The following is a 12993-nucleotide window of genomic DNA, read 5'->3' as shown; positions in this document are numbered from 1 at the left end:
TATACATTAGTTCAAAATTATTCATTTTGTTAATGTTTTATTTTCTTTCCTTTCATTTTCAACTTTACCAAACAATGGATGGAGAGAAAATTAGTTTTTCTTTCAACTTTTCCCTATTTCTTACTAAGAACACCTATGGATAAAAAATCATTTTTTCGATATCCTTTCTACTCTACCAAGTGAAGCCTTAATGTTTCTCACTAACAAATTGATTTCTTTCTATTTTTCTTTAAATTTTCATTATAAAATTAACTACTTGTGATTAAACATATCATTTAATAATTAAATTAATAGTTTTAAAAATAAAAGTACTTAATTGATATAATATCAATAATTTTGAGATGTAATTATAACATTTTGAAGTTTAAAGAATAAATTAAAATAAATATCATAATTTGAGGATGTATTATACATTGAATTCTATTATTTACCAACCAAAAGGAAATCTATTAATTACCGTCATTCAAATATATAAACAAAATCATATATTGAAAAGTATCCCCCACGAAATGAACCAAATCCCCCACGTGACTTGCCTCAACTTCTTCGCCACTTTTCCATTAAATTCGTCAGCCTTTCATATAAATGAACTATATAACACTGTTCTTTTACTTGCTTCCAATCCTCTCTCTTCCATCTCTTCTGCACCTCCTTTTTATTACTTGAACTTTAGATCCAATCAGAATCTTAAGACATTGGATCACCTATTGCCCAAAAAAGAGGTCACTGGATCACGAATATTAGATCCTCAGGGCATTATCCTTGAGAGTTCCACCAATGGCTCCACCAATATACTTCAGTCTAGGTAAGATACATATGTTTTGTCTTGCTCTATTTATGTTGATTTCTATGCTCCTTTGCGCCTCCATTGAGAACCATGAGCTTCAAACCAGTGGGGTTGGTGCTAGAAGAAGATTGCTAGAGCTCAAAGAACAAGACGATCAGCACTTGTCGGTGAAGAAAACCCTAAGTTTGTCCACTAAGAACAACCAAACCAAGCTCATCAAATCATCCACCCCATCCACCAAGAAACAAACCAAACTTATCACTTCAAAATTGTCCACCAAGAACCAAACCAAGCTTTCCAAGCCAATCAAGTCAACAAAGGCAACAACACTCTCTAGTACCCTTTCCAAGTCTAAACTAAGCCCACTCAAGAACAAAGTTACCACTAAAACACTACAAGGCAAAAAAATGACTGACGCCCATGAACCATCGAAACCCAAAAACAACTTAAGCAATGTAAAAAACCCCACAAGCCAGAAACCAAAACAACCAAGCTGGATTCACCAAGAATATGATCCTGATTTAGTAGCCGAGTTCAAAGATCTGCCAAGCAAGATCCAGGAAACCCTTCTCCCAGACGTTGAAAAAATCACAACAACATCCAAAGCTTACATCACCAAATACAACAAACAAATCACCAAACAATTCAAACCATATGTCGGAAACAAACGTGCCCCTACCATTGCCACTATATACTCTTGCGCTGTCCTTTTAATCCCATTGCTCTTAGTTTCACTCATTTTCAACCGTGTCAAAGCCTACTTTTCACTCCAAAAAATCCTCATTTCCATGCAAGTTTATCTCTCCATTTACTTCTCGATCCTTTGCCTCACTTCCCTCGTTACTGGGCTCGAGCCGCTCAAGTTTTTCTACGCTACTTCTCCCTCTACCTACGTGTGGTTACAGGTGGTTCAGACACTTGGGTACGTGGTTTACTTGTTGCTTCTTTTGATGTATCTCGTGCTTGTTTTCTCCACCGAGTCCGGGCTGGGTTCCAGGATGTTGGGGTTGGGCCAGACCTTCGTCGGCTTCACCGTCGGCCTGCATTATTACGTGGCGGTGTTCCATAGGGTGGTTTTGCGACAACCGCCCAAGACTAACTGGAAGGTCCATGGGATTTATGCCACGAGTTTCCTTGTGATTTGTTTGTGTGCAAGAAATGATGGGACAAAGAAAGCCTACTTGGAAGAAGGCGGTGAAGAGGGGAAGAATAATTAATTAACTAATCCCTTGGTTTTTTTTTTTTTTCCTTTTTTTTTTTTGGAGTACATTATTAAATTTATTGTAGTCATAATCTCAGCCACTAAAACATAAAAATATAGAGCAATAAATTAAGAACAAAATTGTTGTCATAAATAAGATTGGATTTGGCTGAGAAATTTCTAAATCTCTCTTTATTTTGTTTATTACTTCTTCTTCTTCTTTTTTTCTGGTTTATTATTTAATTAGAGAAATGTAATTTGCCTTCTGCAATATCTGTCCTAGCAGACGTACATTGGCAAACAAATATGCCTTTAATTAATTTCGAAAATAAAGATTTATTGTTGGAATTTTTTTTTTTTTTTGGCAATCCAGGTTTATATAATTGCTCATGGTTAGGAGGGATGAATAAAATTTTAAAAGGATTGAAATATAATTTTACTTTTATATATATTTATTATTTTAAATTTTTAGAGGATTAAATTGATTTGTTTTCATCTTAAAGGCCAAAGTATATCTTTTACCATTAAATTAATTTATAATTTAAAAATTTTAAGGGGTTAAAATGATAATTTACTATTTTAAGGGGAGCTGGGTTCTTGTCGGTCCCCTTAACGCTGTCCCTGCTTATTAGTTATTGTAGTAACAATATAAATATCAAAGGTTTGTATCAATGATTATCCGAATAAGATCAAATTGGTCTGTCAAATTCGCTAGATAAAAAATTATTTAGTATATCTAAATAAATATAGCGGTTGAATAGCAAACTATTCGGAACCAATAAAAATAAGAAATTAAGACAAAAAAAATTGACAGTTAAACCAGTTTTATAATTTTAAAATTTTTAATGATTTTAATATATTTTTAATTATTTAATTAATTATTATTAGACTAACAGTTGGGAGTAGAATGCAAGATGATGTTCGTGATTATTGAAACCTAATCACAGGAAACATTTCTATTATAAAGGCTTATGATTGAATGGACTATTTTATAACATTTTATTATATAGAGATACATGGCATTGCATACATATCGTGAAGTTTTACTCTCATTGCATACTTATTGTGAAGTTTTACTCTTTGTGCGTAGGTTTAGTTCGTAGCTACATTTTGAGACTCACTTCAGCATCCAACCTTGGCCTCAGACTCCTTAAAGTTTGTATTCTATTTTGGTTATGTAATTGGCATGTATCTAGGGTTGTCACTTTGAATATTTTGATGGTTAATGAATGTTGAAAGTAGTTTTGAATGTTTTAGGGAATAGTTGATGTTTAACTTTGTTGTTGTTATATGATAGGTTAATTAGTAGTGAGTTTAAATGAAAGATGATGTATGTATATAACCATATGTATAAGTTTGTTTTGGCAAGTTGTTAAATTGATTATGGCTTGAAATGGTAACCTTGAATGTATGGTATGTTTGCTTAAGGTTCAATATTTGATAATTGAATTGGTTGTGTTATTATTTTATTAACTGTAAATGTTTGGTACCAATCTTGTAAGTTGTTGTTGGCATTATGGTCAAATGGATGAATGAAATTTTGGTATTTTGATTGCATAAAAAGCATGTGTATGGTTATTTCTAATTTGGATTTAATGGTAATGCATTTTAGACTTGGTTTATAATGTGTGATTGAGGTGACTTGAGTTATACTGGTTAGAATTAGGATTTGATTATGTCTTTGGTATGATTTTGTGTATTTGAAACAGGTTTATGAATTGGTGATTGCATATACATAGTTTAACTAAAAGATTGGTTTAAGTAGCTTGATTGTTAAGGTTCATATTTGCTCACACAGTCGTGTGCTACACCCCTAACCCGTATCCGTCACCAAACAAGGTTATAGAGCATTATCGATGTTTACAACACAAACAGACAGAAAAATCCAAACATTTCATAACATATCAATAAGCATGTTAAAACCAAGCTAAATCATACATATTGTCCCTTATACGAGCCTTCGTAACCCTAAATATGTGCTAGAAACAAGTCAAGATTAAATTAAAAACTCAGAGAATTTTTCAGAAAATAGCAAAATTTTTAACACTGCAAGGGTCACACGGCCATGTGGCTAGGCCGTGTGACGCACATGGCTAAGAGATATGCCCATGTCTCAGACCATGTGGGCATTTGAATAAGGTCACATGGCCAAGTCACACGCCTGTGTGCTAGGCCATTTAACAGCTTGACTTGCAATCCTTTGAAAGCTTCGGAGGACACACGGCTCTCCCCGTGTGTCTCAGCTGTGTGTAACACACAACTAGGTGATACGACCGTGTGTGACATACCAAAATATGCCAAAACACAAGGCAAATCACTTGGCCATATTCACAACAAAACATATAGGCCAACATTAGCCACAATACATATACATGTCATTATAAACAAAATTTAACAGCCGAATGTACCAAAAGAAATGGTGGATAGTGTGATATAGCTCTGACAAGCTTCCAACCCTAACGATTTTCTAATTCACTATAAAACATAGAAAATAACACAGAATAAGCATTTAAGCTTAGTAAGTTCATGTAACATAGAATATAACTTACCATTTAGTCATATAATAGGTAAGTAAACAAGCATATTCCAACACAATTTGGCCAAATGCTTAAGCACATATACATCAACCATGTTAGCCATGTAAATACATATATAAGCCAATAACGATAGATGAATATAACCATTGATCAATTTACATATACATCTATCATCCATTTCATTTTTCCATATACCGTATAACCATATTTTCATGTAATTCACATGTATACTTGTAATAATTTGTATCGAACTCTAATCATTTCGTAATAGAACATTACCCATTAAACTATTTAGAATACCGTTGGATACCCGGGATAGCTCACACATAGTGTGCTAGCTCATATAATTGTAATCTGTCAATTTATGTACATGTATGCTCATACGAGTTGTGAATCGGTATGCTCACTTGAACTATAGATTAGTATGCTCTCACGAGCTATAAATCGGTATGCTCTCACGAACTCTAAATTAGTATGCTCTCACGAGTTGTGGAGTCTTCGCAAAACATGCAGAACCTCAACCAAATGATGTAACCCTAATGACATGTCATTTGTATCCTATGAATTCCTAAGGTTCAAACGGGACTCGGGATTTTTCAAGCTTCGTTGGATATGCAACCATGTAAATTTATAACAATTCACAATTCATAAATAATTCAATATAAAACATATAAACACAATTTAATCACACGAACTTACCTCGACGAGTATACGTAGATACGGAGGCGATTAATTTGAGACGTTTTCTTTGCCCCAATCTATCTCCGTATGAGGTCTAACTGGATCTATATGGATAAATTTTGGTATGACAGTTCTAAAGAAAGTCCATGGCCATGTCACATTTGAGCCATTTTTATCTACTAGGGTTTTCTATGTGTCCCAGTGCGATGATGGGAAAACCTCATACGATGTTAGTTTAGGCAAATCCATAGCGCAAACACGATAGTTCATGGAATGCCTGGGTGGCATTTCTGTTTGGGATCTGTGGCGTAATCTGCTAAGCTTATGTGGCATATTCTGTTTTCATTTTGTGGCATAATTTGCTAAGCCTATGTATCATAGTCTGTTTGGCCTTTGTGGTGCATTCTATTTGCCTTTATGGCGTAATCTGCTAAGCCTATGTGGTGAATTATGTATCGCCCTTGTGATAAGTTCTGGATAAATTTTGAGAAGTTCTCCAATCGATAAGACTCTAATAAAGATCTGATATGTTTGGAGTTTTTATGGTTTGAATATTTCTGTAATGTAATTAAATGAACCTGTGTGTTCAAAGAGGTTATCCACCGTGATCATATGTTAGTTTAGAATATAGATGTATCCTCAGTAATAAGAGATATACAAGTGTTCATTAGTCTGATTTCGTCTATGATATGTAGGGTTGGAAAATCTAAGTTGTTGGTATCCGCCACATCTGAATAGCATCATGTTTCGACTATGGAATTATTTTTTATTTGCATCATCTATCAATTTAGGTATTGTTGTGCTTTGTAACAAGAGTTGTAAGGAATATTTCTAAATAATCTGTTAGTTCATTATCCATATGAGTTGTGTTGGGTATTGAAATAGAAAATGGTTTGATTGGTACACTAATGGTATTCAACTCATTATGGGTATCCGCTAAAAGTATAAGCATCTGTCAGTGAACAGTGTTTGTGAACAATTGTTCTAGGATAAACGATACAAGTTGTCTAAATAAAGAAGAATAGGTAGTATCTTTGAGCTCATTGTTAAATTATTAGGGATTTATTTGTAAGGAATGATAATATAAGAATTAATGGCATATAATGATAATTTCAAGTTCCTAGAGTATAATTATGAAGTCAGATTTAGATTTAATAGGGCGGACTGTAAAATACGAATATTTCGGATAATAGGGTTGTAAAGGATTAAATTGAAAAGTATGTAAAATGAGTTTAAATTGAATACTTATATGTTTATAAATGGGAATTTAATATATTTTATATACCCGGTTTATTCAATAAGGTTGAAAACAATGTCAAAACTTCAAGGGACAACGCAAAGACGAGAACGAACAATGAACAACAAATCCAGTTTGTGTTAATATATCTTACCCTTAATTATGCATATTCATTGAGTAAATTACCTTATAAATATTTGGTGCCAATGATGAACATATCTTGAGTTAATAATTGAGAAATTGAATGGTAAATAGTGTGTATATATGAATATTGTGGTGAGAATTATATGAGTTATGATAGTGTCGAAACCATATTTTTGAAAACGCGGGTATCGACTTTGTTTGAAAGTGAAAATTAAAACGGGAGTCGCCACTGATCTTTACTAGGTGTGATCAAATCACATTTGTTTTAATAAAACAATTTTAGTTTATTAAAACGGTATTTTTGGTCTACGAAATTCAAGAGAACAAGTTCAGGAGTCGGTTACGTGCGAGGAAGGATTAGCACTCTCGACACGCCTAAAAATTGGTACCGAAGTGTCTTAATGTCGAAGGTTGAAAATCGGGAATGGATGTAAAATACGATCCTTTTTTATTAACATCGATTTTAAAATGCTTGAATTAGATCAAAATGATTGCTAACGATTTCCTCGTCTCGAGATATCGAAGTATCACATCCCGTAAGTTAAGACACGATACCATGAACTCCCGAGCATAAGTTTGTCTTTAATTTTAATTGGAAATCTATGTATTTTAAAACCCAAAAGGATATTTGGCTATTTAGAATCAACGAGAGAATCGAAACCCCGTAAGTTAGGGCATAATTCCTCGATGTTCCAAAAAGCGAAACATTACCTTATTTTGAAATTTTTGCTTTTGAATAATAGCGATATTTGAATGACGTGGATTATTTGTTTGGATTAAAATAAAACGATTTATTGGATAAATGTAAAGAGGCTTGATTCATGGGGCGATATTATGAAATAAAAGTATGGTGCGATATGGAACGATGATATATGGATAAAATATTCGACAAGCGAAAGGTAATAATATGAACACGAGTAAGTGAATTAACGTACATGTAATGGCAATAATCTCACAATATTCAAATAATAACATTGATAAATAGAAGCCAATGAATTAAATGATAAAAAGGTATAAAGCAAATTAAAACAAATAAAATGTAAAAAGAATGATAATAAATGAGTTTAAAATAAATAATGTAAAAAAAAAATTTTAAAATCTATAAAACACAAAGCAAATAAAAAATGACATATATGAATAATTTTAAAATAGATAATATGTATATATGAAAGTGCAAAATAAATAATATGTAAAAACCTAAAATAATAATAAAATCATTTAAAATAAATAAAAAGGGTTTAAAAGTGTATGAAATAATTTTAAAATAAATAATATATAAGTTAATTTAAAATGATATATAACAAGTTTAAGATACATAATATGTAAAAGAATTAAAAATAGACAACATAAATATGTTTTATAATAATAATGGTTCAAAGGTAATATAAAAAGAGTTATTTGAAATATATAATATACAATAACTTAAAGATAAACAATATAAAATAATTTGAAGTAAATATAACAAAGCGTTTTAAAAGAATAATAAATATATAAAAACTTGAAATAAACTATTTATATGCATATGTATAAAGGGTAAGGAGTATAAAATAAACAATACATGTAAAATAGATTAGGATAAAATATACACATAAAGCAAAATAAAATAAATAATAAACATTTGAATAAATAGCATATTAAAATAAGTTAAAGTAGATGTAAAATAAATAACCTATAAAATATTTAAAACCATATAATACAACATTTTTTTTAAAAGGGATTAGTAAATGATTTAAATAAATTTAGGACGTGATTGAAAACAAATCAAAATTTAAGGTATAGATCATAGATAACATAAAGCTGTTAGGGACCTCAATAAAACGCGCCTAAATTCTTGAGGACGAAATGGGACAATATCCCAAGCCCAAACGTGCACATTAAGCCCCACAAAACAGAGGACCGATTTAAAAAACAAGCAATATCTGATGGCCAAATTAAGAGGAAAAGAGAAGATAAAATAGGGCTTGATCGAAGGATGCTAAAAGATGGAGGGACTTTATATGCAGATATCCCAATAATTGAGGATGCACAGATCCACACCCCACCAAACGCGTCGTTTTTCATTTGTTTAAAAACAAAGCCCCCTTTTTTTTTAACTTCACTTTAGCCATGTTTTTTAACAAAATCAAAAGCTCCCCTCTTTTTCTTTCTATTTCTCTGCTAGGGTTCATAAAACCCATCATTGCACGGTGCCGGACTGCTGTGGCTCCACCGTAGGCAGTGGTCGGAGCCACGCAAAGGTTAGATTTTTAGTCCCTTTTAAGGTGAATCTGAAGGCAATCCTTTTTAGCTCGGAAAAACGAAGAAAAAAACAAACTCTCTCCACCCTTTAATAGTCCGATTTTAGCGCCGGAGAAGGACTTCCGACGATTAAACCACTGGATAGCTCAGGTAAGGTTTTCTCCTTTTATATTATTTTGTTTAAAACCGATTCATTGTAAGATAAAAAGAAAAAAATAAAGATTAAAAGGAAAGGAAAACGAGAAAATAAAGAATCAACCTCTTTTCCTTTTCTTTTCCTTTTCTTTTCCTTTTGATTGCTTGTGGTGTGTAAAATGTTCGTAAATAAATTACAAAGAACAGATCTTGGCTTTTAAAGCCGGCCGACAAACTGTTGATTTTTTTTTTTTGCTATTTACTCCTCTGCTACTTTGTATTGATTTCTCTGCAGGTATCAGAGGCGAGGAAGAGATGGCGGTTGGCTGGCCAGAAGGCGAGGCGGCGCGCGTGGTGGCTAATGGTTGGCCAAAAGTTCGGCAGTAGCATGCTTGAGGGCTAGCTGCTGCTGTTTTCTTTTCTTTGTAATGGGCTAGGGCTTCATTTGGGTTGTTGGGTTAGGTAACTTGGGTTTGGTATTGGGCCATTTGTTATTTATGTTTGGGTTTTATTTTTTCTTTATTGAATTGAGTTTTTTTTTGGGGGGGGGGGAGGGCCAAAATTAGCTATTACATCTGCCTCTTTTTGCTCATTATCGTGTAACGAGAATGGAGCAAAGACCTTAAAAGGGCCAATTTTTCCTAGTCTTTTCGAATCTTGACTTTTTCTGTTTTTCGAATAGCCTCATTCCAATCCTCTGCATTTCAGAGGTATGGGAAGTGTTGCCCTGATCTACTCCACTGCAACTTCAGGGAGATAAGACTTGTAATCTATAGCTTTAGTCTATTCCTTGTAACTTCATAAGACTTGGTGATTTCAACCTGCTCCACTTCATCTTCAGGGAGATAAGGTTTGTGACTTGAATCTGCTCCACTGCGATTTCAGGGAGATAAGATTCGCCATGGTAACTTTATCCGACCTACTGCAATTTCAAAGGTATAGGATTTATAGCTTTAATCCGCTGTACTGCAACTTCAGAGAGATAAGATTTGCTGCTGGTAGCCTCAATCTGTTCCACTGCAACTTCAGGGAAATGAGATTTGCTATCTTCAGTCTATTCCACTGCAACTTCAAGGAGATAATACTTGTATCTACAACTTGCTCCACTGCAGCTTTAGGGATATAAGGTTAATGACTTTAATCTGCTCTACTGCAATTTCAGAGAGATAAGATTTGCCATGATAGATTTGATCCGACCCACTGCAACTTCAGAAGTATAGGACTTGTAACTCGTAGCTTTAACCTGTTCCACTGCAACTTTAGGGAAATAAGATTTTCTATTCTTTGATCTATTCCACTACAACTTCAGGGATATAAGATCTGTAACTTCAATATACTCTTCTGTAACTTCAAGGAGATGAGATTCGTGACTTCAATCTACTCCACTGCAACTTCAGGGAGGCAAGATTTGCCGTGGTGATTTCAATCCATCCCACTGCATCTTCAGGGGTGTAGGATTTTGATTTCTTTGGTCTGGTATGCCATTCTTTGGAGAACATGACCTGTTGAATCTATTTCATAGGCCTACTTATGCCGAATGGTTAGGATGTCATGATCAGAATGAATCAGATGCTCCTAGCTAGATGTGTATGAATGATGTTTGCATGAATGTAAAAATGTCATTTTTTAATGTTTAATTTGATATTACTCGTTGTTCATCGAGGCTTTATTATTGATGTACTACTCTGCATTTTTCTTCGACTGGTATCTCTGGTAGAAAACCCGAAGAATAATCACAATTTGGGCTATTCTCTCCCCAGTGTTTCCACCCCTTGAATTTAGGGTTATTCAAACTAATTAGTCCCGTTTCAGGTCCTTGTATCATTTAGAAGCATTTCAGAGTAACATGCAGAACTCTTTTTTTAAAAAATCATTAGTCCATTAATCATCATTTCAATAAAAAAAATGTTTGAAAAGGATTATCGCAATAGACAAGATGAAATTTTATTGAGAGCAATGCTCGAAATGAATCAAGTAATCAAAATAGTAAATTTTGCTAAGATACAAAACGAATAAAATAAGAGTAGATGCCCCCAGATATCGCAGCATGAGCTTCTCTGCATAAAACTTCTTGAAGACCCTTTGAACTTGGTATGTTTTTGGAAGACCAAGAGTACTTTGTTGATGCCTCAAAATGTAGCATACTTCCTTTTTGTTAATTCAGAGAAGACAATACTACTTCATGCCCCATCTTCGATTTGAATTGCCCATTCCTGAGTTTTCAATTCAAAACCCCTTTGGTCTCAAAGCGCCCTTTTACGGGTTTTCGCCTTGGCCTCTCCTTTTTTTTTTAGGTAAAGTACCTCTTGACATAATCCGAACTCACGAGATTAGGCAGGCTTTTACCATCCATCTCAGTCAAAATCAGAGCTCCTCCGGAGAAGGCCTTCTTCACCACATAAGGTCCCTCCCAATTTGGCATCCATTTTCCTCTGAAGTCCTTTTGTATGGGGAGGATCTTTTTCAAAACAAGGTATCCCTCATGGAATTCTCTAGGGCAAACCTTCTTATTATAAGTCCACATCATTCTCTTTTGGTACATTTGACCATGGAGGATAGCTTTTAGTCTCTTTTCTTCAATTAAGTTTAGCTGATCATACCTAGACTGGACCCATTCTGCCTCATCTAACATTAGTTCTGACAGCACGCGTAGAGAGGGAATCTCGACCTCAATAGGCAGAATTGCCTCTATCCCATAAACCAAAGAGAAAGGTGTTGCCCCAGTAGAGATTCTGATTGAAGTTTGGTAGGCATAGAGGGTAAATAGTAATTTTTCGTGCTAATCTTTATAGGTCTCTGTCATTTTTCCTATGATCTTCTTGATGTTCTTATTGGCTGCTTCTATTGGACCATTCATCTTTGGGCGATATGGTGACGAGTTATGGTGTTTGATCTTGAATTGGCTACAGACCTCTGTTATTGTGCTATTTTTTAAGTTCAATGCATTGTCTGATATGATCCTTTCAGGCATCTCATATTGGCATATGATTTCTTTATTTAGGAGCTTGCTGACTGTTGACTTTGTGACGTTGGCATAAGAGGTGGCCTCTACCCACTTGGTGAAGTAATCAATGACCATAAAGATAAATCGATGCCCGTTAGATGCTTTCGGCGAGATCGGCCCTATGACATCCATGCCCCACATAGAGAAAGGCCATGGAGAAGTTATGACATGAAGAGGTGAAAGGGGTACATGAATCTTATTTCTATATATTTGGCACTTATGGCACTTTTTGGCATAGTTGATGCAATCTCCTTTCATAGTGGACCAATAATATCTGAATCTCATGATTTGTCTGGCCATTGTGAAACCATTAGCGTGCGTTCCGCAGACACCCTCATGAACCTCTTCCAGGATTTGCTTAGCTTTGACAGTGTCTACACATCTTAGGAGCACCTGATCCTTCCTTCTTTTATACAGGATCTCTCCATCCAAGACATAGTCACTAGCCAGCCTTCTTAATGTCCTTTTGTCATTCTCAGTCGCTTGGTCTGGGTATTCATTATTCCTCACATATCGGAAAATATCCTGATACCAAGGACGATCATCTTTCTCTTCTTCTTCGTCGATGTTTTAGCAATGAGCCGGAGCCTCATAAATACTCATTTGGATAGGCTTCACATCTTCTTGCTTGTTCACTTTGATCATAAAAGCTAAGGTTGCCAAGGTATCAGCCATCTAGTTTTGATAGCAGAAAGTGATATCGTCAAACTCCTCAATTAACTCAAGAACCAGCCTCCGGTAATTGATCAACTTGGGGTCTCTTGTCTCCCATTCACCTTTAAGCTGATAGATCACTAATGTAGAATCTCCGTATACCTCTAATACCTTAATCTTGCATTTTATGGCTGCACGGATGCCCATGATGCATGCCTCGTATTTTGCTATGTTGTTTGTACAGTCAAAATCCAATTTACTGGTGAAAGGATAATGATCTCTATTTGGGGATACCAAAACTGCCCTGATTCCGTTACCCACAGCATTTGAAGCTCCGTCAAAATTCAACTTCCAATGATGGCCATCTTGAGAGCC

At 34.5% G+C, this 12993-nt stretch overlaps 1 protein-coding gene across 1 annotated transcript; it reads left to right on the top strand.

The window, feature by feature from the left end:
• The first annotated feature begins 505 nt into the window (after positions 1 to 505).
• LOC108481285 (uncharacterized) lies at positions 506 to 2336 on the top strand. Its single transcript, XM_053022083.1, has one exon. It carries the CDS (start codon positions 778 to 780, stop codon positions 2002 to 2004), a length of 1227 nt encoding a protein of 408 aa, XP_052878043.1. The 5' UTR covers positions 506 to 777; the 3' UTR covers positions 2005 to 2336.
• Positions 2337 to 12993: the final 10657 nt, after the last annotated feature.

This window comes from Gossypium arboreum, chromosome 11 (assembly GCF_025698485.1).
Source record: "Gossypium arboreum isolate Shixiya-1 chromosome 11, ASM2569848v2, whole genome shotgun sequence".
NCBI classification, from domain to species: domain Eukaryota; kingdom Viridiplantae; phylum Streptophyta; class Magnoliopsida; order Malvales; family Malvaceae; genus Gossypium; species Gossypium arboreum.
This window is presented reverse-complemented; position numbering and strand designations above follow the sequence as displayed.

Excerpts from the sequence above, each read along its gene's own strand:
- LOC108481285 (XM_053022083.1), top strand. The coding sequence starts at position 778 with ATGGCTCCACCAATATACTTCAGTCTAGGTAAGATACATATGTTTTGT.